The following is a 27,475-nucleotide window of genomic DNA, read 5'->3' on the forward strand; positions in this document are numbered from 1 at the left end:
GAGTGGGGTTGATAAAGAACCTCTAAAGGGATTATTAACTTTGCGTTGCTTGGAAGTTACATGGAAAATATTTGACCTTGCATTCCATAGATACTGATTACTTGTGGGGATTATCATGGTTTTAGTTGGTTTTTGCTAGTGGGCTTGGTTTGTTCGTTGTTGTTATTATTCTGCTTGAAGAATCTTCACCAAAATAGGAAATTGAATAATTAAATAAACATAAAGGTCATCTGAGAAATCATTGTTAAGGCCTACCAGGTGCATGGCTAAGATGGAGGAGAACATAAACAACTTCAATAACCCTTCCGCTCCCATCTTCCAATACCTCCTTTTCAAAAATCATCCCGACCTTGAATGGATCACCTCAACACTCCTTCTTTGAATTGAAAATGGCTTGCTGCATTTTCCGGAGTTCTTTTCGCTTCTTAGGTTCAATTGCGCAAAATCACCATTAACTTCTGGCAGATTTTGATCCATTGATGCCAATTTTGGGATCAAGAATCGCCATTTTTGCTCAATGCGATTGAATATTGACTACTACAAAGGTAAAGTTTTTTTTTTTTTTTTTGGGGATTGTAAAGAAAAGACTTGAAATTGAGACCCTTAAAAGACGAGGATATAAGAATCAATTGAGTTTCATTTTCGATTCAATTTAAAATATATAATAAATTATTAGCCATTGGTAATTTTAAAGGATGGAGGAAAATACTTATATCAGATCAGATAAAAATAGAGGGTATTTAATTATTTTTTAAAATAATTAATTTTAATTAAATATTTTTAGTATTATTCACTATGTTTTTTAAAAATATTTTTAAAATTAAAAATATATTAAAATAATATTTTTTTTATTTTTTAAAATTTATTTTAAATATTAACATATCAAAATAATTTAAAATACCTAAACAAAACATATTTGAATATATATATATATATTCCCAAGAATCCCAACCATTAAAAAAAAAGAACGAATATAATGTATTTTATTTATGGACTGGGCTTCGTATTGAAGAGTAAAGACAGCCCAAAAAAACCCAATCCAATCCTCTACGATTTATAACCCGACCCAAATATTCCACTATATTCTTTTCTTTTTCTTTTCCTTTTCTTTTCTTTGAGCTCAAGCCAGACAAACAAAACCCACTCTTAACTCACAGGGAAAACACAAGTGAGACGTATCACAAACAAATTATTAAAAATTCCTTCGAAGCTCAAAAACACACAAAAAGAAACTCTCGCTCTCTCTCACTCTAAATCGGCGCCATGGCCGCTCTACAGTACTTGGAGACACTGCGCAACGCCCATCCAGAACTTGATGAATGGTACAACTCTCTCGCAGATCTGTACCAGAAGAAGCTCTGGCACCAACTCACTCTCAAACTCGAACAGTTTGTCGCTCTCGCCGTCTTTCAGGTCTGACTCCCAACTCTTTATCTTGCTTATTTCTATTGTCTCTCTCTCTCTCTCTCTACATATATTTGCATGTTTCACTGTTTATGTGCTTGATTGCATGATTCTGGATGTTAGGGTTTTTTTGTGGATCTCTTGGGTTAGTTTCTTAGGAAATTCTGTCTTGCGTTTGGAGAATTTGGGGGTTAAAGGGTTTTGTGGTATAATTAGGGCTTTTAGAGATACTAGAAGTCGTTGCATTTGGTAATGAGGAGATTTATGGTATTGACTGGTAAATTAGGATTCCTACCTGTGTCTGTTTGTGCGCTTGAGTTTTGATTTTATTTGGTGCTGTTACCTTTTTGATAATTTGGGGAAATGAAGTGAGATTTGAATCTAAGTGTTTCTCATTTTGGTTTCCGTGCTCAATTCTTGCCTAATTTAAGTAATTGAAAATGGTTGCGTTGATGGGGGCTTGTTTGCTGCATTTTCATCGTATTTTTGGTTCTCATTCTTACTTGTTGCTGCACGAAATTTGGTAACTGATTGTTGTAGTATAAGATGCACGTGGCAATCCAGAACTGGGGGTTGCTAATACTTGCAGACAATCTGATTTACTGAAAAAATTTCTTATGCTTGTTGAAATAGGTTTAGCACTAAGATCTGCTACCAAAGGTGATTGTCTTTGTAGTTTTGACCTCATATATGTCAAAGCACACAATGATTTTGGCTCTTAAATTTTGTATGCATGATATCTTTCTGTTGTATTTTGCTAATTTTCACTGACTTCTAGTAGATTTTGATATGTTCATGGTTGCTCTTCAATTAAGACACAGTTAGCAACCTGTCAAATACCCTGAAGTTTATGCACTTGGTCACTCACACATGCTTCGTTTCCTCTCTCATTCTCATCCTTGTTACCCCTTCCCAATTTTAACAAGTGCTTCTTATTCACTATGTCACTTATATTAAAATAATTTTCTTTAGATTTGTTAGCCTATGTGAATCAGATACTTATATTTTTTGTTTTTATATTTGTCTGTTAAATTCCAGGCTGGGGATGCTCTTATACAGTTGTATCATAATTTTATCACCGACTTTGAGACAAAGATCAACCTTCTCAAGCTTGCACACTTTGCTGTTATAGTTTCTCGGCAGTATACAGAGAAAGATGCTGCCATTAGCTATCTTGAAGGGGTGATTGAAAAGCTTCGAGCAACTAGAGAACAGCGTATAGAGGAACCAGTCCTTTACATTAAGATGCAAATAGCCGTATTCAAGCTTGAGCAGGGGGATCAAAAGGAGTGCAAAAGGCTTTTAGAAGATGGAAAGAGTACCCTTGACAGTATGACTGATATTGATCCGTCTGTGTATGCCAGTTATTATTGGGTTTCATCTCAATACTATAAACATCGTCAGGAATTTTCTGAGTTCTATAAAAGTGCTCTTCTTTATCTGGCATATACATCAGTGGAGTCCCTATCAGATTCATTTAAGCTGGTATGTGATTATCAACATCTCAAAAATTAGTTACAAAAGACTGATGGAGACATGGCCTTCTAACATTATATACATGCTCTATGTCCTCAGTTTCTTCTGGCATGCTAGCTTTAGTGATATGCATGGAATTAATACCAGATTTGTATATCATTGGTTTCCCGTAGCAATCATTTCTTTCTATTATCCCATGCCAATGGAATCTTTAAATTGTGGTCTTGCTGATTTCTGTTGGGAATCAGTCTTTCGAATCTTTCATACCATTTTTGTTTTGGCATCCTCCGGGAAGAAAATATTATGATCTGAGCACAGTTCAAGCAGTGAAGCTTGGTTGTGCTTTTATGGGCCTTGGTGCTTATCTGAGCAGTTTGGGTTTTTCTTGTTTTGCTATCTCCTGCTGAGTTGGACGTGTTAAAAGTAATGGCAATATAATTATTTTGAATTAATATAAGCAGTGAATGGAGAGACTGGCATCCCATCAAGTAGAAATGAATTTAACTTATTTCTGACAATACCCCAGGCATTGGGAGGATTGTTAATGACTCCTGGGTTAAGGTTAATTCTTACTAGAGTTTTGTAGTTTTTGGCACTACGAGCTTTAAGATGGATGATAATTAATCTTCAAAAGCATCAAATTTTGTCATGTTTAAACATCAATTAATCTCTAGAATCATGATTTCTGAAGCTCTAATTTTAATTGATTTGTAAGTTATTATTTGTCCATTTGGAATAAGAATTGAATCTACTGATGATGTTTTTGCTGGAATAGGAAATTATGAGCTTTTAGTGTAGTAAATAATAGGTTACTGGGATTGGTTGTTGCAGTTACTGACACTGATAATTTATTTTCATTAAGGAAAGAGTTGAAAAACAGAATAATTTCATTGGTTGAGTGCTTTATAGGCTTTTACTTTGTATATATTTTGTGCCTTGCACTATCAATTATGATATGGTGTTCACGTTCACCTTCTTATTTATGTTCTTTATCTTGTACTTTAGGATTTGGCATTTGATCTCTCTCTTTCTGCACTTTTGGGTGATAACATCTACAACTTTGGAGAGTTGCTTGCGCATCCTATAGTAAGAATATCTTCATGACTGGTCCTTTCCTCTCTTCATATATCTGTGTAGCTTTCTACTCAACATTTTGGGTTTGGAATGATGAACATTTATTTTGCTTTACAGATAAAGAGCCTTCTGGGAACTCAGGTTGAGTGGCTCTACTACATTCTCCAGGCATTTAACTCTGGTGACTTAGTTCGTTATCAAGAATTGTGCCGGGTGCACAATGCTCCCCTGAGGGCCCAGCCAGCATTAGTTCAGAACGAGCCAAAGCTATTAGAAAAGATAAATATTCTCTGCCTGATGGAAATTATCTTTAGGTGCGTGTGCATTTGTAATATCTTTTCACTTGTGGTTTGATGGCCAAATTTTAGCAAATCATGCACCGCTTGTATAAGATTATTGCTGGCTGAACTTAGATGTGCTTCCTTACAGCCGTCCTTCTGAAGATCGAACTATTCCATTAAAAGTTATTGCTGAGCGCACTAAGCTTTCCATTGAGGACGTGGAGCATCTTCTCATGAAGAGCCTTTCTGTAAGTCTGACTTCCTCTACCAGCATTTATGTTGGAACCTGGATGAGATACATAAACTTGTGTTTCCTTAGTAAGGTCCATTGGCAATATTTTCAGTGAAAACCTGTACAGTTTACATAGATAAATTTTTTCAAATAGTTTTTAGATCTCTGGAGGGAAAAAAATGTTAAGCTCATTTTCATACATGTTTATTGGGGTCATGCCTGGTTGACAACATTTTGTTACTAAATGTTAGGGGCACACTTCAAACTAAGCACATGGTTCTGAAACATCATCCCCTCCTGGTTCAAAATAACTAGAGGGGAAAAAACTGAATCAACAAGCACCAAAGGAAGGGCTCTGAATTGATTGTTAGTTTTTAATCCATGGAATTCTTGATGCACAGAAAAATAGAACATGAATTATTTTTTGTCTTACATCCAATCAGGAAAGAAGTCACATGTAAACAGAAAAGGAATAAGTGGGAAGATGGAATGGGGGGGGGGATTAGTGCATCTTTTTCTGCTCCATGAAGATCATGGCCATCTGCACCTTCTGAATGCACTTCATGTATTGGAAATAAGAACTTTTCTACATTTGTTTAACCGCCGCAATTTTGCCAAGACAATTGAAACTTGTATTTTTCAAGCATTTTTTACCTTGAAGCAAAAGACTGGGTTGTGTTATGTGCTCTTAAAAGAAGCCAAAAGATTATAGTGTACTTGGAATCCTTTTTACTGAATTGTTTGTAATTCTATGTAATTTGTATTGATTTTCAGTAGCTATTGATGCATTAACTTGAAAAGATTCTTAAGGCTTGAAATTGTTCAGTTATTCCCACATGAATGATGACATTACCAAGATCTAGAACTGCATTAACTCAAATTTGGTAATTGCATTCGCTTCTCTGTGCACTTTTTATTGTGTTTGCATTATGTAAAGCAAATGCTGTGATATTGGTAACAGGTCCACCTTATTGAGGGTATAATTGATCAAGTTGAAGGAACAGTGCATGTTTCGTGGGTGCAGCCAAGAGTTCTGGGGATTCCACAGATCAAATCCTTGCGAGATCGACTGGACAATTGGTTGGATAAAGTGCACACTGCTTTGTTATCGGTTGAGGCTGAAACACCTGATCTGGTTGCATCATGATTTTTTCCCCATCATCTGGTTCTTGATTTCCTTTCTGCCTACTGCAACAATTTCGCAAACCGAAAGGTGAATAATGATGGGTGGCTAAGTGGAGAGACTAGCAGCAAGTCTCATGGGCAGTCAAGGCAAACTTTGTATGCTTCCCTTTCATATTCCAGAATCCTTTTCGTGAAACGTCAATTTTATTTTTTATTATTTTTTCTTAAAGGAGCAGCCTGTGTAATTCTTCACTTAGGATTTGTGGCTTATATAAGGTGGGGTCTGCGAAGAGATACGGTGAATCAGAAGAACATTCTTTCTTTCTACTCTTAGAATGGTTGTTACTTAATAGACTATGTTTTGGTATGTTTCCATTAATATTCCCAAGATGCGATCCACTCGTAATGTTGATTGCTGTTCATGGCATGTGGGTCCCTTCCTTATCCGGCAATGAACCCAACCGGTTTTAGGTCAAGGGTGCCAATGGCATTTTAGAAACACTGCCATAATGTTTGGTTCTCGTCTCAACTGAATCCCGATCCGATGAGAGTCATGGTTGATGGGGCGGGCGGGCGTCAAGAAAACTCGGTGCCGTGTGATAAACAGCCCCCCCCCCCCCCCCCAGTCTTTTGTTCCTTGCCGCTACCTCAGGGGCTGTCCTTGGCCAGCCTTTTCTTGCAAATAACTCTCGACTCGTTTTTTTCCCAGAAACAAACGCCATACCAGTTTTCTTCAGGTCTAATGTTGTCTTTTACTTATTTTTATAAATTAAAAAAAAAAATTCTAAGTTTTCACGGGGATGGAACCAAAGGAGCGATCAACAGCCATCTCTCGACGGAATCTCAAGTTTCAAACAAATTATCTGAAAAATAATTAATTTGAAAAAGTTTTGGCCAAACAATCTATTTTCACCTTGTTGGCTCAATTTTTATTAAATGTTGCCAGGCAAGATAATCATCACACTTTAGAAAAGCAATATTTAGGAAATCTCGTGATAGGTTAATGTGAAATTGTAACACTCACGGACTCCCCCCAACAAGTTTTCTAGGATGTCAAGTCAGCCGTTAAAATAATTCTTTTCATCAATGATTTTATATGTTTTAATGTTCTAGACTTCTAATCTATTTTGTTGATACAACACGTGGCTACATTTAAACAGCTTGACTTCTAATCCATGTTGTTGTGGTTGCATTAAGACATCTTCCACAACAGGCTTAAGCTTTGATAAGGACTTTTTTAAGTACATTGGATAAAAGCCAACAACTTTCACAGGATTATTATTAGGGATTATTAATGTCAAAACAATAATTAATTAATCGATGTTACAAATAAAAACCACCACGATATCAATTAAGATTGTCATGGTTTAGAAATATTTCAAATATTTAATACATATCGTACCTTTGAACCATTACAAATAAAAATATATTATTTTACTAAATCTCGTTATTTTTTAGAATTTACGTGCTTATTTGCCCAATTTGAAGGTCCGAAGCTCAGCAAGCAGTTTGTTCACTCTATCAGAGTCGGATCTTCACAGACAGACACATTAAGCATCACATGAAGGAGTCCTTCCCTCAAATAGAAAAGACTTGAGCTGAACCGGGTTCTTTTTTCCCTTTTCTTTTCTAGCATGGGAAATACAATGGAGAAGAGCATATTGGCTCTTTAATTATAGGATCCAGCGTGTATTTTCCATTTTCCACCGCCCCTTCTACCACCACCACCTCCACCTGAGCGTAGCATGCACAGGTGGCTTCAATACGCATCTTCACACCAATTTAAAGACAATTCAACATTTAACCTAACTTATCAATCACTGGGGGGGTTACATGCAGGACTCTGAAAGCACATTGTTATCACAAGCACCCTCCTCCATAAACGCGCAAACAGATCCCACTTGAAATACCTCACCATATCATCAATAAAAATTGATCAGTCAGTCCTTATTCGCAAGGATAGGAGCCCCTTTTTTTTTTTTACACCTTTTCTTCATCTATAAAGGAAATAAAAAGAATTCAAAAGCATCACTCTTGCCTGACAAATTGTGAGGAGCTCATGTCAGTACTGTAGAATGACTCCTCAGCTACACCATAGTAATTATCCTCTTTCTCCTCATCCCACCTGAGAACCTCCCTTGTGTACTTGAATGCCTCATCAATAGTCGCTCGGTCCCTTGCCCTAGTTTGCCATACAAATAGTTTACGGCCTGTGATGGAAGCATAGAGATCTTTAAACTTCATCGCAACATAGTAGTAAGCCTGGTGAGCAACTGATTGGTTGTTGTGGTGAGGTTGCACCGGACTGAAGTCATTAAACCACTCACAAGCACTTAAATGCACCCGATTAACCTTTTCTTCAAAGATATCATACTTGTTAAGTATCAGCACAAAGGGTGTATCCTTAAAGCAAGGGTGCCTAATCATTGTCTCAAATAGCTCCTTGCTTTGCATCATCTTGTTCTGAAGTAGAGATCCACTACCACTGCTCTCTGGTGAGAACCACATCTGATCGTAGTCACTAAGGGCTACACAGAATACCACGGCTTGCACGTCTTCAAACATTTCCACCCATTTGCACCCATCATTCATCCCCTTTGCATTTACTCTAATCAACTGATATCTGAAAAAAAAAGAAAAAGAACAATTGCAGGCATGAGTACTCGAATCCTGCCAACATGACAAGACATAAAAGAGAACCAATTTTCAGGTTCAAATGCCATGAACATGAAGTGTGTTTGTGTACAAAAAATCAAGATCCCAATATTTCACGATAAGAATCTGCTGGATGCAATTTTGATGTCTTTTAATTTTATTTTATTTTTTTTTTTTTTGGGGGGGGGGAGATTCTGGCCAGAGATGTGCACTGCCACACCAGGTCAGTTATAATGAAAATGTGTTAGTTTTCCATGGAAGGCATGCTGCCTTTCAATCGAAAAAAGATTCTGAGCTAGGGTGCTCGCAATGTCAATGCCTCTAGTAAAGTTGAGACCTGTAAAGATTTTTTTTCTTTTTCTGTTTGGTTCTATAGTAGGCATACTTCAGGGGATTATGCAGAAAATAGGAAATTTACCTGGTCAGGGGTGGGGGTGGAGCATCCAGATTATCTGTGTATGTTTCAGACATTGGACTGCGATCATCAAGGGAGAATTCTATGAACGCCAAACCATTCCCTTGGGTGACCCCTTCTGCATAGAGAATATCACGTTCAGAAGGTTCGTATTCATTGCTTGAGATCTCGACAGCCTGAAAGAAAAAATACCATATGATACAGCCCTTCAATGATCATAATGATAATTAAGTTTATCTAGGATTAAACCATGCAAGAGACGTCCATTAAATGAAAGACTACCACAATATCAGAATGGAAAACTTGGTGATTGGAAAGAATTCAGAAATAGGAAAATGGCATATTACAACTGCTATTCATATACAAGCAACTCATGTGAAATTCAGAACAATACCCGACTCAAGAAGTATTCAGCAACATCTGGAAGGAAGTGAAGCTCGTTTTTTCTTCTATATGTTTCCTGTGTGGCAGGATCTCTCCACACCTCCTCAACTAATGGAGCATACTCACGTGTTGCTGCAGGGAAGAAAGCATCCAAATCTCCAGTCGCTATAATATCCAGTAACCAGTCAGAGAAATGCTTCAACCTCGGGTTGATTGAATAGATACATTGATTAGTTTCACTGTGGTCAACATCCCCACCTGAAAAGATAGCATCAGATTAATTGAAGTTTTAGAGGTTCACTCTAATAGTTGAAAAAAATGCACTGAATTATCTTCCTTCCAAGTTCCACCCACCTAAAAAAAAAAGGAAAAAAAAATCATAACCCCATTGAGAACTGTTTCCTAATAAATTCCTAAAAAATGTCGAGATTTATGGAAATTGCCCTAACTTGTTAGAGATGTTAACTAGCGTGCACCCAAAATCACAACCTCCAAATGCTTCATAGTCAAGACATGACTTGAAGAGGATAAATGAGGTGCTACGCCATCTCAAGAATTTTAATGCAAGAAAAGAAAAAATAGAAATGAAGATATTACCAGCTTCAGAGTTTCGGTCTTCAAAACCAAGTGCCTTCATCCTGGAGACTGCCTCCTCCTCAAAGCGTTCCCGCCCATCAAGCAAAATGCTAAGATATCTGTACATATTGCTCTGGATCATCAACTTGATATCTTGCAGTTCTTCTGCGGTGAACTTGCTCCCATACAAAAATTTGGCCTGTTTAAGAAATGCATAATGCACATTAAAAACAGTATCAGAAGCCATAAAAAGAATTTCAAGTTCTAGCAAGGGGCTTCAGTGGTGAGGAAAACATGTCTAGAAAACTAGTCACCACAGCTTTTCAAATTCAGGCTGAGTTGTACTTCTATTGAAAAGCGCAACAAAGAAAGTCTGATCTTAGTCTTACATGCATCAAGCCCATAATATCTCAAGTTCTTCACACTATCTTGTGAGATATAGTTGGTATAAAGTTTTGTTCGCACCACTTGAAGCTGACTGGTAATGGATAGTTTAAATACAATTCAGTAAATGGCTAAAATTTGAACAAGGTAAATACAACATTCATTGCAATCAATTACTGCTCCAGCAAGTTTGACATTGAGTAAGAAACAAATTATCAAAATGAGGTGGCTAATTGGAAATGTTGACGCTAACAAACAAAAAATATAACTAATCATTTGGATAATTATTCCATACAACATGAACAAGAACCTCAAAATAATCACCATCAAGATGGAAATTTAAACACACAGGAAAATTGTTATTTCAGAAAGCTTAACCAACTCATAACCGCTCATATTTTCCAACTGCCAATGCTCTAACAATGAATTCTTAATTGGATAGGCAGAAACTGCCCAAGCTATGGGGGGTTTAGGATCTGTTTCAAGTGTGGGATGAAAATTCCACATTTGACTGATCTAGACCATAGCTAATCAAAGCACCAAATGGAAAGGCCATACCTGCTTGAAGATAGTGCTGGTTCCAGAGCCTTGAATCCCAAGTAGAAGTAGTTTCTGTACTTTCTTCTGCTCTAGGTAATTTGGAACAGTGGTGTAATTGCTGGCCTCATCTCTCTGTCCATGAGGTTGACCATGGGGCACAGGCAAAGAGAAAAGTGTACAAACAATCCTTGTTGATGCCTGTCTAGCAAAGAGCAAATTCAAGTGTTTCATACAGGACCTATGATCTTATACTGGCTGTGAACTTCTAATAAGGAGTTTCCAGCATATACCTTCTCCCAAATATTCCCCCTGATATTATTCTGACCTTCCTCTTCGTAACGACCATCATCATAGACCCAAAAATGAGTATCACGTGGACACTGCACCTTCGCCAGCTAAAACATTTGGAAACCAGGTTAGCAATTGCACAGGACATGACCAAAAACTGACTGAAAGCACATACAATACACAATACCAAAGAGACTGACATGGAAACTTGATACATTTACTCAGTAAGGAGGACCAATCCAAAAACTCGGACTAGCTATTGTTTTATGTCGCAAGAGCACTAATATGAAAAATAGTATTGTTGCGCAACATCAATAATAAACTATTAAACACTCACAAGCCTGACACAGACACGAGGTTAAGCTATCCTCCAGCTATGACCCAAATTGGGCACCATAGCTAAGCTGTGACCAAGCTGAACTCAACTAGCATGAAGCATGTTTTGGTGTGTCTGCATGCATAGCTGCTATCTCACCATTACACAATAATTTTCACCAATGTACTTGCTTCCCTAACCTCTATTTAGAGATTTTCTATCTTTACACTCATTTGATTCCCTAATGTGACTATAGTTTATTCTTACTAGAGCATTGCAGTCCTCACCCCCAGGAACAGAGCTTTCGACCACTTCGAAAGGGGAAATACAATCGTTGTGAGAGTTAATAAGACATTCTCATTCTAACACATTTACTTTTTCCCACTACAACCGACCAAACCCTGCTCATCTTTTTTCCAGTGTTAGGTCAATGCTGAGAGCAAGTGAAAATGTCAGCAATAAACAAACACAAGGCACTGTCCAATATCCCAATGAAAAATTGGGGAATTGATACAAAATTAAACTCAGAAAGTTCCCTCCCAAGCATTTTTAGCCAGCAATTAAAATAGAAAAACGTGCTTCAAATAATTTTAATGGAAGGGCCTAACAAATACTATTTATTAACTACACAATAAAACTTAATAAATCCTATTACTTTGTTAACTAAACAAGAAAAATTGGGATAAGAAACAGCAAACCTAAATGATATTTAATACTGACAACTCTAAAACGTTTAGCATAATGCATGGACAATCAAACCTATTTTGCATTTACGCCTACGCCAGTTCCTAATCCTAAATGGAATGTAGCGACAGGGGATCCAAACAACCTAGTAGCTGTTCAGCATTTACCTAGCAAGAATCTAAATATTGCTGCTGGCATCACGCACTAGTACAAGAATTAACTGGAAAAGAACTTACTTTTAGAACCCTCAGTTCAAGTTTGGTAATTTCCCGACCATTGATGTAAACCTCCGTGCGACCATTGCTTGCATCATGGCTGAGTTTCCCGGTGAAATTTAAGTTTGAACTAATGATTCTATCTGGTTTTTCTCCCTCCTGCAAAATAGCAAGTAAAGACTTCTAATCCATGCTGGACCGGAAGGAATTTGAAATTTTCTGCAAGGCCAAGTAGAAAGAGACCTGATTGAGATATTTTAATTTGAAATCTTGAATATCAACTCACCTTTCCCCAAAGACCAGATTCCTTATCATACCAAAATCTACCAGGTTTCAATTTCCGTGGAGGTAAAGGGCATCCAAGTAATTCTGCCATCTCTTCTGGCTTCAAGGGATATCCATTCACAATCAGCTGCTCTGGCCGAAGTTGATTAGCAGAGCATTCTTTCTCTGCTTTCATAATTTGCTTGACTTCCAAAGGACTTAGCAGTCGTGATAACACCCTTGAATGTTTGCCCAGCTTTGACCTCTTTGATTCGTCAATTGGTTGACCAATGCATGTCACACACTTGCGTCCTTCAGGCATTGATCCCATAGCCCGAAGCACACAATTGCTGCAATACTTAGCATCACAAACCAGGCATGATTCCTTGGTTTCCCACCTCCACTTTCCACACCTGTAACAAACCCTACTTTTTTGCTTCTTCTTTTCCTTAGAAAACCCAATGTAATCTGGATATATGGGCTTCTCTACATCAACATCTTTCCTCTCAGATCTATCAACAGTGTTAAATGTAACAACTGGCACTCTCTTTACTTCATTAGCCATTTGTTTTGGAGGATGACTAAGAGAATTGTGAACTGACCCTGGAGAAGCTGAAGCTGAAGCGGAAGAAAAGTCAGGGTTTAGCAAGACAGAGACTACTGACTCTGAGCTTGCTGATACTCTGGGAGTTTGATTAGGTGAACCAGCAACACCAGCTATACGAGACACTGGCAAAGGTATTGGTTCAGTTACTGGAAGACCTAGATTTGAAACTAGTCTTTGTGACTCTGAAAGTGGTTCAGCAGTCGGGATCATGTGAGAACTTACATCAAGAGGTTCAACTTCAGGGACATCATAAGAGACTGGTGGACCATCATACACCATGGCTATAGAATAATCAAGCTTGGTCTCATCTTCAGGGAGAGGAACTCCAGGAGGAACCATCTTTCTCACCAATTCCTTCCAGCTTTCTCCCTTTCTTTGCTCCATTTCTTCAACTATGATACTGAATAACTATAAAATTCACCTCCAATATCAAGTAATAACTTCTCAAGAATCACTCGTATCCAAATTAAAAAATCGTAACTCTGTGGATCTGACATTAACAAGCACACCAATTATGTTGCAGCCACCAAAAGATCCACAGAAAACAACCACCAAACAAAGTTGAATGACAGATTGTAAGTGATACCCTTGATGAGGACTTGAAATCAAAACCAGAAATAATCAACAAAGAAGCTGCAATCAACAGTCGTATACCCCACCCAGGTAAAACTTTTGAAGTATTCATATTTTAACGAATTAATCACAAACTGATCAATAATTGATCAAAATTCAAATCAACATGAACCCAAATTCAACCATAGCAAGCACAACCAATTTAAGCAAATGCCATCTGAGCTGAAATCATGTCACAGTCAAAAAAGAAACATTCAAACTGAAACGTATCCAACATCAGCACTTTTAGAGTCAAAGCATAAGCTTTCAACAAAAACAACAAAATCCCAAAATAAAATCAAATCAAGTTACAGTCAAAATCATATAGCGAAACTGGAATTACCCGTTTGTCTTCAAGCTTTAAATTTGCCAAAAAAACAAAAACCATTTGTACTAAGTCCAAACTTATAAAAATCAAAGTTCACATTGTCAACTACTAATTAAAACCCTAAGAACTTTACGAACCAAAGACTAATTCAGTACAAAAGAAAAGAAAAACCAGAAAAGAAAGGAATCCAAAAAAGGGAGCTTCATAAATGCCCTTTTGTGCATGAACTTTCACGTTTCTAAAGTAACAGAGCAGAGAGAGTAAAGTAGAAACTTTAGAGCGAGAGAGAGAGATACCTGAAGAAAGGGACAGAATGAGAGAGAGCTTGAGAAAAATCCAAGGAAGAGAAGAAAGTATTTAACTTTTCAACCCACTATTCTACTTCTGCTTCTACTACTAATATGCTTTGAGAACCCAAAAAAGCGTGAAGAGCTTTAAGTTTTATAGGGCTCCATTTTTAATCAGAGAGTCATACACCAGTGATGGTGTGGTGAAATCTACAGGCAGAGAGAGAAGATGGAGAATGTGGGTCCCAGAGAAGAAAAGTAGGGCCCATAAATAATTTTGGTTTTGTGTTTTGTGTTTTGTACAGGATAATATGATTTGTTTAGTCCTTCAATTATTGATAGTTGGTCAAATCAACTTCTCTGCTTCATTTTCTTGTGAAATTGAACTTTTTATGTATCCTTAAAACTACGACCTCCTTATGTAAGCTATTTAAGAAGTGTTTTTTTTTTTAATTATTTTTTTTAAATTCATTTCAAATAGTTTTAAATTATTTTGATGTGTTGGTATAAAAATAAATTTTAAAAAATAAAAAATATTTTAAAAAAAACTAGTACCATAATTCAAAACACTATGCTTTTTTCTTATTCAAGAAAAAAGAAACCAATGGATTTATTTATTCATGGGTTGAAACTCATCAACAATTATCAAATACTTCATCCTCCTCTAATTTTCATTTATTTCCAGGGGCATCCTTGTAAGTAGATGGAAGCAAAGATTATTAAAATCGTGAGTTGACTCTTAAAATCTTACGATTCTACGAGTCAACATGTATATAACGTGTCAAATAAAACTCGAAATCAGTCAAACTCGATTAAAATTGGTAAAATCAAATCAATTTTACGAGTTTGACTGATTTCAAGTTTTAACCCGTAAAAGTTAAAAAATTTACTACATTCCTATTCGAATCCCTAACACTCCACTACATGGTCCTCGCTCCCGGTCTTCCTTTCCCCGTTGCCCAAATCTCACATTTTCAATTTTAGTAGACTAATACTAGCATTAGAGGATCTTGGATATGGAAAGCCTATATTGTATTTTAGGTAGGGAAGGCATGATCGGAGGATCGAAACCATGGGAAAATAGAGGTAGATGGCGAAAAATCAAATGAGTAAAATAAGAGATATGAATACTTATATAGAGAGAAATACTGTGTTTTAAACTAACCATTTGTTAACTTCAAAAAGAAACGACAAAGACTCAGAAAGAACTTGAAATACATGTCTTGCTTGGTGGAATATTTGGACATTATTTTTAGGACTTGTTACTAACATAAAAAGAGTGGAAGGTGAGGTGACATTAGATTAAATTGATGTCATTTTGTACGTTTTTGTTCTCATTGTCATCGGTTCACTGTATTGGTCTCCGTTTTTTTTTTTTTTGAAGTTGGTGATATACCTTAGAATGTTATACCATCTTACTAGTTGCCTGCAGTATGTTTCAAGATCAGTCCTTTAGAAAATGTTATAAAACTCTATCAATAAAACATAGTTGTTTAATCTTATTTTTTTTCTTTTCATATTTTTAAGTTATTTAAACATATATGAAATTTTATTTGAATTATATATTTCAAGGTATTTGGATATTTGTATTGTTTATTTCACTTTTATTTTAATTGTGTTATATTATTATTCACTACTTGACTGAAATTGTCAATATATAATTAGTTAAAATATTTTTCTTGTGATTTTACGATTTTACAATTCGAGTTTACGATCCGAGTTTATATTGTATATTTTGTGTCGTGTCAAAAATTTTTTTTGATAACCTTGGATGGAAGTGCTAAAACATTGATAAATTAAAAGTAAATGATGCAATTTGAGAGAAAAATAAAGTACAGGACTTATTTCAAATAAACACTGATGCTCAAGGACCAATCATAATCTTTTGTCCATTTTCCTTGGCTCTTTTGCAATGTGTAGTTCCTGTCCCCATGAGGACACGCAGTGGTGAGCTCGTGGGCGTGTGGGTACACGTGCTATAGTCAGCGAGTGTTGGAGGAGGGGAAGCCACGACAAAGATATAATTACCATTGTTTTTCTTCTGTGTTTGAACTGTTGTCCGCGCGCGTGGGAGATCATCGGGTTGGCTGGGTGCTAGTTTAGTGTCAAATAAAGGAAGCTGCGTGGTGAGTACGGGCCCAGATGTGGGATTATTTGACTCTCCTGTTATTGCTTTTCTTTCTCTCTTTAACTGCTATTATTGCTTGTCTCGGCATGCCGGTTCAAAAAATGGAAGATTATTTTAGCCCCGTTTATTCTGTATAATTTATTTACTGGAAAATAATTTTTATTTTATAACTAATGATTTTTTATAAAAATTAATTTTTAAGAAATAATTTGTTTTTTATGCTTTATAACACTATAGAAAATAAGATGAAAAATATTTATCAATATTTAATTATATCATGAAAAAATTAGTTGAGAAAATATATTTTTTTTTAATTTCAAGTTTATCAAGTGAACGAATATATTCGATAAATGAATAAGTTTAAGGAAAATGAGAATGAGAAAAAAAATTAATTTTATAAATTATTTAAATAAAATAACAATAAAAAGGATGGGGTCAAATTTAATAAATAAAAAAATTAAAAGATAATGAAATTTTAAAAAATATCAATTTCATAAATTTTTTCAAATAAAATAAATAATAATTAAAAAAATTAAGATTAAGGTCTGATAAATAAAATTAACAAAAAAAATAAAAATGAATAAATAACAATAAAAAAATAAGATGAAAGATTATCTAATAATCAAATTCTAATAAATAAATTAAATAAAAAAATAATATATAAAAATTAAAAGATTGAGAATAAAATTTAATATAATTAATAAATAATATGATATTTTTTAATTTTTTTAACTTCTGGAAAATATATTATATTAAAAATAAAATGAAAATATTTTTCTTAAAACAAAATTAAATTTTTCTTTGGCAATTTTTTTTTCTGTATATATATTCTTTTTTAGAAATGCTATCAGTGTACAGAGCTCGACTGCACAGATTTGTATCTTTCACTCGCAACCAAGGCATAAAAAAGCCTAAATGTAAGACTAAAATTAGGTGAAACTTAGGTGAAGGCTAGCTGTCTTCCCCTCTCATAATCTTTGTTTAGCTATTAATTGAACAAGTAAACAAAAGAGATTGTGATTTCACTTCTCTACCGTTGATAGAATGAAAATTGAACAATTTAATGCTAAACCATATATGAAATCAAGGGATAATCTTGCAATCTTCATGCATTGAAGCTTCTCTGGGTTTCTTCGTCTAGCCATCAATGGGTATAGTAATCAATAGATTATCAATCAAGCGATGAGGCTGCCATTAATGGCTTGGAATGCATAAATGACTGATTTTGCATTGTAGAGAAATATTTTCATGAAATGCATAAAAGAGATTATCTAATCTAAGAATATATTTGAACTTGAATAAAAACAAAATAAAAAAAGAGAAATGGGTCCGCAGTGCTGACTTGGGAGATATAAAGGTTTGCTTAGGCCTATAGGAGCAATCTAAGAGACCCAACTACTTCCCAAACATTATCCTATCCAGAATCCACACCTCCCATGAGCTGACACCATTTTTCTGGCTGGAAGTCTCTCTTCAAATCTCATGGCTGAAGATCAGCATCTCTACAACTGTAACTATTTCCTGCCTCAAGAATCTAAGAACCTGCAACTTAATTCTCATACACTTTTCATGTTTCTTTCCTCCACCCTCCTCCACACACTTCTTTTTTGGCCATCTGAACAGCACCCACTCCCTAGTTCGCCCCTTAAATCGTCCATCTTTTCTCCATAATAAAAATGCCAACTTGATGGTTAGTACAAGATACTTTTCTTGTTACTCCGTTGTTAAGTCTGCTTTGCATAACTATAAAATCTTGATTGCTATATTATGGTGCGGATGACAGGATGATTGGGACTCCAGTCCTTCAGAAAATCCGTTTTTTGTCACTACCAGAAGCTCCTACACAAACCACAGGATTGAGTTTGAAGTTAAAAGAGCAAGAATGTTTATCTCTTATGAAGAGGTGCAAGAACATGGAAGAATTCAAGCAAGTACATGCTCAAGTCCTCAAGTGGGAGAACTCCTTTTGTGCAAGCAATCTTGTGGCAACTTGTGCTCTCTCAGACTGGGGCAGCATGGACTATGCATGCTCAATTTTTCGACAGATCGATCAACCGGGTACTTTTGAATTCAATACCATGATTAGAGGATACGTAAATGTTATGAATATGGAAAATGCTTTGTTTCTTTATTATGAGATGCTTGAGAGAGGAGTTGAATCAGATAATTTTACATATCCCGCTCTTTTCAAGGCATGTGCCAGTTTAAGGTCAATAGAGGAGGGGATGCAGATTCATGGGTATATTCTTAAGCGTGGACTTGAAGGAGATTTGTTTGTGCAAAATAGCTTGATCAACATGTATGGCAAGTGTGGGAAGATAGAACTTTCATGTTCTGTTTTTGAGCAAATGGGTCGTAGAGATGTTGCTTCTTGGAGTGCTATTATAGCAGCTCACGCCAGTTTGGGCATGTGGTCTGAGTGCTTATCAGTTTTTGGAGAGATGAGTAGGGAGGGATCTTGTAGGCCAGAAGAGAGCATCCTGGTCAGTGTTCTCTCTGCCTGTTCCCATTTGGGTGCTCTTGATTTGGGGAGGTGCACACACGTAACATTGTTAAGGAACATTCGAGAGATGAATGTAATAGTCCAAACTTCCTTAATAGACATGTATGTGAAATGCGGGTGTATAGAGAAAGGATTATCTCTCTTCCGAAGAATGGTGAGGAAGAACCAATTGTCCTACAGTGTAATGATCACAGGGCTTGCAATGCACGGACGCGGTATGGAGGCTCTACAGGTTTTCTCTGATATGCTTGAAGAAGGACTGAAGCCTGATGATGTTGTCTATTTGGGTGTGTTGAGTGCCTGTAATCATGGTGGCCTTGTTGATGAAGGCTTGCAGTGTTTTAACAGAATGAAACTTGAGCATGGGATTGAACCGACAATTCAACATTATGGCTGCATGGTTCACCTCATGGGAAGAGCTGGGATGCTTAATGAGGCTTTAGAGCTCATCAGGAGCATGCCAATCAAGCCAAATGAAGTCGTGTGGCGAGGCCTGCTCAGTGCCTGTAAATTCCATCATAACCTGGAAATTGGGGAGATCGCAGCTAAGAGCTTAGGAGAATTGAACTCAAGTAATCCAGGTGATTATGTGGTGTTATCAAATATGTATGCAAGAGCTAAAAGATGGGAGGATGTAGCTAAGATTCGGACAGAAATGGCTCGCAAGGGTTTCACTCAGACACCTGGATTTAGTCTGGTAGAGGTGGAGAGGAAAATTTACAAGTTTGTTTCACAAGATATGTCACACCCTCAATGCAAAGGCGTATACGAGATGATTCACCAGATGGAATGGCAGTTGAAATTCGAAGGCTATTCTCCAGATACATCACAGGTATTGTTTGATGTAGATGAAGAAGAGAAGAGGCAAAGGTTGAAAGCTCATAGTCAAAAGTTGGCCATGGCTTTTGCACTTATACATACATCTCAGGGTGCTCCCATTAGAATAGCTAGAAACCTCAGGATGTGTACTGACTGCCACACATACACCAAGTTAATTACAGTCATCTATCAAAGAGAAATTACTGTAAGAGATCGAAATCGGTTCCACCATTTTAAAGATGGAGCATGCTCCTGTAGAGATTATTGGTAAATCATTATTTTTTTTTTTAATCCAAGTCTTGTCTTATCCATTTAGATATTTCTATTTTTTTCAGCTATCTTCAAACAGTTCTTCCCCTATTTTATAATGATGTGTTACACAAAGAGCTTAGTTGGTGGTCAGTAGATTTGCTGAATTCAAGAAAAGGCCGCGAAAATTTTTATTAATGAATACACCTGTTCAGAAGTAGAAGACATGTCAAATTTCAGTAAACAAATGAAATCTTTCTATATCAGTAAGCCAACAGGTGAAAACGGAGAAAACAAATGCCACTCTATCGTATATTATTGGAGGAAGGCAATGCAAGTGATACTGTTTACTTTGATGTTGCTCATCAGTTTCTTTCATTTTTAACCATTCTCAAACTGAACAAGTTCACAACGTCTAAAGCAAATCTTTCTAAATCAAATTTGCTACCATTAAGATGATAGACCTAACTTGTCACCAATATCGCTCACTCAATTTGAACTGCGGAAACAGCTGATGTGATTTCCTTGGTTCTGGGATCTCCAGTTTCTAGAGAAACACCATGAGGGTCTTCTCTGACCAACAAGGCCAGAACATTGAGCGAGCTCCAAGCTTTGGTAACATCGCTGCCAGAGTCCCCTAACGTAATGGCAAAGACTGCATCAAAGCCTCCTGCTCCAGGAACTCCAGCCAACAAAACTCCTTCCATGCCCATAGTAGCATCCAAAAGTTGAGTCTGTGATTCAGGTTCTATCTGCAAATTTAGAAAGTTTAAAAGAGATTATTGAATATACAGAAAAAAAAAAAAAGCTGAAAACTAAAGAATCTAATTAAAATAATATTTGGTTCTATTATAGAAGCAAGATGAGAACCCAGCACAAGCGCACAACATCTTCTGTTTGCGTTTCACAACAGATTTATGAAGTTGCTGTTTATTAATGTTTTCCTATAGGAACAAGAATTTCCCAGCCAGAAGTTGCATGCAAACTTTGTGGACAGCTGTATTTGGTAGCAAAGGAAGTTGTCTATGCACTTGATATTAAAATCTGACTCGCTTATAACGCATAGGATCTTATGAGTACAATTTTCTTTCACCATATCTAATTCTATTTAACGTTTATAAATAGCTTTCTTCAATAGCCATTCTGCAGCTTCAAAATGTTTTCACTTTTCAGGGCACAAAAATGTGCCCTCTTCTTCAGTTCAAGAATAGCACGTGGATGCTGGCACAAGGCATCCAGTGCAGGGAATGGATAATGAACTACTAGAGAAGCTAGGAAAGCTAACCCAAGAAATCCTCTATAGAGTAAAAGTAGATGCGTTGGAATGCATATTTGAGTGTGATATTGATAAGACAGCATAATGATTATTACTAATATCATTTTGCCCAACTATAATAAGTGTTGAGAACTCTTGGATCAAACATTCATCATGACACATGCAGAAGCCATCTAAACTCAAACCATTACATGGCATAGCAGGGGGGGGGGTAAATCAACATTTCAGGAGAGTAACCAAAGGAGAGGAATACATTGGTGGTTCAGTTGCTAGTAACATGAGTATGCTGGTGAAGTTACTACAGCTAGTTGGTATTTAAATTAGTAAATATTGATGTTTTTTATAGTAACAAAATTATTGTCCAAGTCCTGTCATATCCATAAGCATTTCACTTGGAAATTGGGAAAGTTATAACTCAGGAAAAAGAGACAGTCCTCAAATTAAGAGAAACAAACCTACCGGGACACCTGCAGCCTCACCCATCTGGCGCATATGATTTCTGATCTCAAACATGGTGCTTCTTGCTCCTAATAATGCTTTGAAAACTACTTCTTGGCCTGGTTCAGTGGCTTGCTCTATCCACTGTTCAGGCAATTCATGACATTATATCAAAATCAACTCTAGGTGGGCAAAAACTATCTCACACGGTACAGAAGGAGTACCAAACAATAAAGGTCAAAGAAAACAGGATAAATAAAACTCGACATCGTAAATGAAGAAATTGGCTGCTTACACATGGTTCTCCATAAACAATATGAAACTAATGTAACTAGACATGATACAAAAAAAAGCATAGAACTGTTTTATTCATGCCTCCCTTTGTCATTAGATCAGTTGTGTTTTAGATACAACACATTTCTTTCGAGAATAGTTAAACCCATTTCGTGAAAAACTGAAACAACCCTATTATAGTGCATTGTTAGTTAGTTTCCTCCTCCTATTTAGCCAAAGATACTAATGGTCTTCAGAGGAGAATGTGGAATAAGCTAAGATTGATAGGAAAGTACAGAGCAACACCAGAAGAGAAGTATATGATGACATGTCAACTGTGATAATGGAAAAGAACAGCACTACTGATTACCAGATATTAAATTATTGTCCAGCAGAAAGTCACTTCCCTAGACTTCAACAACCAAGAAATAAGGAAGAAGAGTAGAAGACAAGGACCTCCTTAGGAGACCCCAAAAGAATTCAAACTCCCACTCTATATTTATCTATTTGTTTATTGACAAGTAAGATTCAAATACATGATAAATCAGTGCCCCACAGAAACAACCCCCTCTAACACCATATCCAAAGCTTGGAAACCAGATTTCCTGTTCTGTTTATTCATAATTGAGGTGTTGGCAATGTAACAATGACTCATTTAAGGCTTTATTGAATTGAAAATGAATATTTATCAGGACAAAATTAACAAAGGCAAGTTTCAGAACATAGGAAACCCATCGATTTCCATTACCTGTCTTTCATAGAGTTCCTACAAATGACTTGAGGATAACAATAGTAGATGACCTTCCTTGAGGAAAGGAATCTCTACATGAATGATACAAATCAAATAAAAGTAGAAAATCAAAAAATTTCACTCATTTCTATTTCACAAATAACACAATCTACAAGGATATCTCACAATTCCAGACAGAATCAATTTTCATAAATTCATAAAAGCCCAGAAAATCAATAGAAAGTTGCCAGGGTTTTATTAGTGCTTTTATTTTATATACAACAAAAACAAGTACAATAAATACCTTCTCTGGCCTTTGCTTGCTGCAAATGTCTATTACACATTTGTAAGCATTCCAATTTTCTTCTGCAAGCTTGCTTAAAATATTGAGCTGGATTTCAAGTGCTGAATTTGCCTCTGACAACTTTCTCCATGTTTCTCCGGCCTTTGTAGGATCAGATTTCTGCCACCTTTTCACAGCACCTACCATTGATGGCGTGGATGATCCTCCAGTCCCGGGTTCTCCTAATAACTTAGGATAGCAGCATAATTATTGTCAGAAAACAGCTACCAAGGTATCTGCAAAAAGTGAAAATCCTAAAGAAACCACAAAATTGTTGTTTGAAAAGGAAATGGAAATTGTGATGAAAATTGCCCCCTTTTCATCCTATATTTGTTGAAAATAAAAACCAAAGTTTCTTTTGATTGGCTCCTTTGGTTTGTTAATACATGCCTTTAATCATTACTATTCTCATAGAATCTTCACATCTATTGTGTAATAAACCAAAGAGCAAGCTTTACATCAATATCAATAATACAGGATGACGTGAGGACAAATTCATTATACTTAGCAATCTCGTCAGAGCACATAAAAAATGTTCAAAAGCAGACAGAAGGAGGCATGTTTCTGGAAAAGTGAGATTTAATGAGAGTTTTTCTTTTTTCTTTTTTTATTGTAGACTCTTAAAACTAGAGTTGAAATAAGGCTTTCACCACATATCTATATAACGTATGATAAGACAGCTACATATTTGTCAACAAAAGCATAACTACAGTTCATAAAAATACAAGAAATCATCAATGGTATAAGACAGGATGCTCACGAGGTTCATCAATGGGGGCAAAGAAAACTTGGTCCTCTCATGGTCCCACTTTCCCTTCAGGATGGAAGCCATAACTTCCTGTAACGGTATTTCTTTCACTGCATCCTGCAACATTTTACATGGAGTTTTAAGGGAATGAACTCAAGTGAAAGTTGCATAACTCTCTCAAACTTTTGCATATCATTGTTCTGAAAGCCAGGGATACATTTTTCAGGAACAAATAACATCTTTATCCACAATAGCATGCATGTTTATTAATTTTATCTTTCCAAACATTGGTAGAGATCTGCATAATGATGAGACACTTGCAAACATAGTTCAATTATTGCAACCTGAAGGTGTGCTGCTTTCACATATCCTTTTGAGAACTGTAAACTTTGTCATTTATTCAAGCCCCTTTAACCTTGCCTCGAGAAATGCACAGGAAATTATTTGTGCTAAAATCTAAAACAAGATGAGGGATTTTTTTTTTTTTTTTTGATATCCAAGGTTTTATTATTTCAATCTATTACAAGGTCTGGAAACCCAAGTCTAGATATCATATAGACCAGATTCAGGAAAATTTAGGAAGAACGGAAAATAAATCATGCAGAAAACAGCTATGCTTAATCACTGAAAAGATTTTTTACATCAAGTCTGCCTGGCATCCAAAATACTTGTGTACTTACCAGTTTTTGATATAAATATATATCATAAAAACTCTTCACACCTTAACGGTGATATGGATATGCATAAATACAGAAAAAGGGAGGGTGCTAGACGAAGGGCCTTTGCTCAACTTTAGGCAATTACATTACACGTCAATTCCTGAAGAAGCCATACAAACCTCAAACCCAAGATGGGATTGACAGTAAATACATATTAAAGAAAGCAAACAACAAATCAACAGTATTCACCTCTACCAATTGCCTGCGGACAAAATTTTAATCTCTTTATATGAGTTTCAAATTCAGTAAGAGAATGATCATGCAATCATATGGTTATCTCTCAAATGATACCATGAAACCAATCATCAGAAGCACAGATAGAGAGGGAGGGAGGAGGGAGGGAGAGGGACCTGAGCGGAAGAAAGAATATCCGGTGAAAAGCGAACATATCGGTGACTGCCATAAACTGCAGAACTGACATCAAAACCACTTCCAACTTTCCCTTGTGCAATACAGTGAGCAGTTTGGGCAATAATATGCACCATATCAACATCTACAGGTCCCTCATCTTTAGACAAGGATGAAAGATCAACCACTCCAAGATAATGAAGCAAAGCAGCAACCACAGCAGTGGTCATTGCTGCAGATGAACCCAATCCAGTTTTTGCAACTTCAGGCTTGCAATTTTGTCCATTTTCTTCTGCATTGAAGCTAATTGATGTGAAAGGAGGAAGAGCTGCCAATGCCTCTGGTGTCAAAGGGAGTCCACGTGCTTCAATCTTTGAAAAAGTGTAACCACATCAACAAAATATTATAATAGAAAACATGGAGTGAAATATTTGAACCACCATCCTTTATTTTAGACAAGAAACTCATTCTCGAGAATGAAACACTTGAACCATATGTATTAGAATGCAAAAGCAAATTGAATGTGTTAACATCCAGTCTAAATGATAGTTATGGTGTATCATGGTCAAAGAACAACTGTTTAGAAGAGAGGATGAAACAAAAGAGCGGTAAAAGTTATGGAGGAGCACATGAGCAAAATATAAATGCTCTACCAGAATTATATCTGTGTAAATGACACAATGGCTGGAAAAAGCAAAGCTAGGGTAAATACCTGATTTCTGTATGAATAGAAGTCATTGCAACCTAAAACCATGATATGAAGACCTGCATCACTAGCCCAGTAAAAACATTAGTTAATTGAAGTTCTAATGGTCAATTGTGGCATAAAGGATAAAAAAACACAAGCATCAAACGTTACCTTGCAATAGTATCTTGTTCAAGGCATCCTTCTTATCTTTGTCAAATGTAACATGTGCAGCTGCTACGGCATATTGCACCGCTTGCTCCACAAAAGGATTCCTCGAATCACTGAAATACAGTACCAACACCACACTATTCATTCAACCTATATTTGCCTAAAAAAACTGCACTTTGGCTCATCTTGCCTAGGGATATCTTCTAGATAACCGTTTAACCATGTTTAGTGCTGAGTATGAATAATCAAATATATGCAGGTACAGTTGAAATGAATCGATACAAGGACTGTCAGAGATCTCAAATGACAGTAAAACACAAACACATAGAACAGTCCACAAAAGAACTTGCCTTGAAGAGACACATTGAAGCATTAAATTCTTCAGTGACAATTTATAGATGCTTTCTCTGGAGAGTTGGGGAGATGTTAATTTAACATCGGTCCAAGCCTGACATGCATCAAACAGAAAAAAATTCAAAAAGCACTCCAACGCTGTGATGACACTACTTTTGAAAAAAGCAGAGACAGATTCCATTTTCAAGGTTGGAGACTTCAATAGTATAATCTCACAAGCACGAGCAAAAGAACATTAAAAGAGGGTAAGAGGTGAAAGACTCAGACTCACCGAGGCCCCGCTATCAGGCTTGATTTCATCATAAAGAGGTTTAACAATAGCATAGAAACGAGCATTTGTGCTTAAAACAACCCCTGCATTAGGTCTCTCCAGTATGAGGTAACCCCCAGTCATCAAAACCTTACCAGGAGCAGAAGCAACTCTGTTGTATTAACATCAACAACACCAATCTCATAAGAAAAATTAACAAAAAACCCAGATCAAGAATTAGCTTAAAACAACAAACAACCACAGAAAAATAAATTTATACAACGTAATGAGCCTCTATCTACCGGGTTGAACCAGGAACAAAGGTAAGAGAAATCATACTTCGCTACTTAGTGTGTTCTTCTATCATAGTAATAATATCAATGTTTAAGCACTGTCGATTCGAACTCTTTCAGTAGTAAAAGGAGAATAAAAACATGGGTGGTTGTTTTTTTTTTTTTTTTTGTGGTTATACAAAGGAGAACCTGTCATTGAAGTAAAGGGGAAGGATAATAATATTTGAAGCACGGAGAATCGAACTTACACAGCCATAGCAAAGCTAGCTTCTTTGAAGTTTGCAATCTGATTCAGGTGCAGTTAAATGTAAAATGCTGTGAACCAGGGAGAGGGAGAGGGAGAGGGAGAGAGGCAACGCAACTGAAATGGAAGGAGATATGGAGATTCAACTTCCACTGTGTAGGACGACGACCAGCACGCACTTTGGCAGTTGGCTCTTTCGTTGGTTTTGACGTCAAGAACTCTTTTTTACAGGGCCACGTACCCGCTTTGTCTGGACTCTGTACAGTTTATATAACTGCGGAAAGGATTTAAATATGACCTCAAACTATCACCTCATTATCAATCGAGTCCCTCTTCAAACAATTTTCTTATCTAATTATATCTTACCCGGTTTAATCCCCATCCAATTACTTGTGGTCCCAACGTTAGTTTGGCCGTGTGTGATTGAGTAATATCTAATTAGAAAGATTTTTAATTGAGAAAATATCAAGACAAATTAATTGATTTTCATAACTTAGTAGTAATAAATTAATTTAGTATGAAAGTTGAGATCTCCTAGGATAACATTAAGGGTAGTCTAATGTTTAATGATGTTTGTTGTCTTTCTTATTTTTAAAATTAAATTTTTGAAGTTAGAATTAAAAAAAATTATTAAATTTCCTTGAATACATCAATTTAATAATATGGTTACTCAAAACAATGAAAACAATAAAATAAAATAAAATAATATTTTTTATTTATTAGAAAATAATTTTTATATCAATCTAAAAAATATAAA

The 27,475-nt window shown here is 36.1% G+C and overlaps 4 protein-coding genes across 5 annotated transcripts; 2 read left to right on the forward strand and 2 right to left on the reverse strand.

Annotated features, from left to right (window-relative positions):
* The first annotated feature begins 1,124 nt into the window (after window positions 1–1,124).
* Window positions 1,125–5,942, forward strand: LOC118039199 (26S proteasome non-ATPase regulatory subunit 13 homolog B). Its single transcript, XM_035045820.2, has 6 exons — window positions 1,125–1,413; window positions 2,443–2,889; window positions 3,886–3,966; window positions 4,072–4,268; window positions 4,384–4,483; window positions 5,429–5,942. The coding sequence occupies exons 1-6, from the start codon at window positions 1,264–1,266 to the stop codon at window positions 5,612–5,614; spliced, it is 1,161 nt and encodes a 386-aa protein (XP_034901711.1). The 5' UTR covers window positions 1,125–1,263; the 3' UTR covers window positions 5,615–5,942.
* Window positions 5,943–7,471: 1,529 nt separating this feature from the next.
* On the reverse strand, window positions 7,472–14,364 carry LOC118039200 (extra-large guanine nucleotide-binding protein 3). 2 transcript variants are annotated; one of them, XM_035045821.2, is made up of 9 exons: window positions 14,157–14,364; window positions 12,336–13,410; window positions 12,071–12,208; window positions 10,837–10,941; window positions 10,565–10,744; window positions 9,644–9,821; window positions 9,057–9,304; window positions 8,666–8,838; window positions 7,472–8,215 (listed from the first exon to the last, which is right to left on the reverse strand). In XM_035045821.2, the coding sequence occupies exons 2-9, from the start codon at window positions 13,302–13,304 to the stop codon at window positions 7,621–7,623; spliced, it is 2,586 nt and encodes an 861-aa protein (XP_034901712.1). In that variant the 5' UTR covers window positions 13,305–13,410; window positions 14,157–14,364; the 3' UTR covers window positions 7,472–7,620. The 2 variants fall into 2 exon arrangements, with proteins under 2 accessions (XP_034901712.1, XP_034901713.1); XM_035045822.2 differs by having other exon boundaries at window positions 12,336–13,553.
* Window positions 14,365–17,641: 3,277 nt separating this feature from the next.
* On the forward strand, window positions 17,642–19,888 carry LOC118039201 (pentatricopeptide repeat-containing protein At1g31920). Its single transcript, XM_035045823.2, has 2 exons — window positions 17,642–17,965; window positions 18,059–19,888. The coding sequence occupies exon 2, from the start codon at window positions 18,060–18,062 to the stop codon at window positions 19,866–19,868; it is 1,809 nt and encodes a 602-aa protein (XP_034901714.1). The 5' UTR covers window positions 17,642–17,965; window position 18,059; the 3' UTR covers window positions 19,869–19,888.
* A 244-nt stretch (window positions 19,889–20,132) lies between these two features.
* LOC118039202 (phosphomevalonate kinase, peroxisomal) lies at window positions 20,133–26,882 on the reverse strand. The gene is made up of 10 exons (XM_035045825.2): window positions 26,723–26,882; window positions 26,203–26,353; window positions 25,928–26,025; window positions 25,581–25,690; window positions 25,434–25,486; window positions 24,724–25,092; window positions 23,667–23,771; window positions 22,868–23,095; window positions 21,582–21,704; window positions 20,133–20,598 (listed from the first exon to the last, which is right to left on the reverse strand). The coding sequence occupies exons 1-10, from the start codon at window positions 26,728–26,730 to the stop codon at window positions 20,332–20,334; spliced, it is 1,512 nt and encodes a 503-aa protein (XP_034901716.1). The 5' UTR covers window positions 26,731–26,882; the 3' UTR covers window positions 20,133–20,331.
* Window positions 26,883–27,475: the final 593 nt, after the last annotated feature.

Source organism: Populus alba, chromosome 1 (assembly GCF_005239225.2).
Source record: "Populus alba chromosome 1, ASM523922v2, whole genome shotgun sequence".
NCBI lineage: Eukaryota > Viridiplantae > Streptophyta > Magnoliopsida > Malpighiales > Salicaceae > Populus > Populus alba.

What these genes read in the sequence shown, in the direction of transcription:
- LOC118039199 (XM_035045820.2), top strand. Translation starts at nt 1,264, where the DNA reads ATGGCCGCTCTACAGTACTTGGAGACACTGCGCAACGCCCATCCAGAA. An exon ending in TCGCTCTCGCCGTCTTTCAG is followed by an intron (nt 1,414 to 2,442) that starts GTCTGACTCCCA and finishes GTTAAATTCCAG; the next exon opens with GCTGGGGATGCTCTTATACA. An exon ending in TTCTCATGAAGAGCCTTTCT is followed by an intron (nt 4,484 to 5,428) that starts GTAAGTCTGACT and finishes TATTGGTAACAG; the next exon opens with GTCCACCTTATTGAGGGTAT.
- LOC118039200 (XM_035045821.2), bottom strand. Translation starts at nt 13,304, where the DNA reads ATGGAGCAAAGAAAGGGAGAAAGCTGGAAGGAATTGGTGAGAAAGATG. An exon ending in TTGAACTGAGGGTTCTAAAA is followed by an intron (nt 10,942 to 12,070) that starts GTAAGTTCTTTT and finishes CAAATGTTTTAG; the next exon opens with CTGGCGAAGGTGCAGTGTCC. An exon ending in AGACCGAAACTCTGAAGCTG is followed by an intron (nt 9,305 to 9,643) that starts GTAATATCTTCA and finishes CTATCTTTTCAG; the next exon opens with GTGGGGATGTTGACCACAGT.
- LOC118039201 (XM_035045823.2), top strand. Translation starts at nt 18,060, where the DNA reads ATGATTGGGACTCCAGTCCTTCAGAAAATCCGTTTTTTGTCACTACCA.
- LOC118039202 (XM_035045825.2), bottom strand. An exon ending in TGCCCCCATTGATGAACCTC is followed by an intron (nt 23,096 to 23,666) that starts GTGAGCATCCTG and finishes TGCTATCCTAAG; the next exon opens with TTATTAGGAGAACCCGGGAC. An exon ending in GCAAGCAAAGGCCAGAGAAG is followed by an intron (nt 21,705 to 22,867) that starts GTATTTATTGTA and finishes TTGCCTGAACAG; the next exon opens with TGGATAGAGCAAGCCACTGA.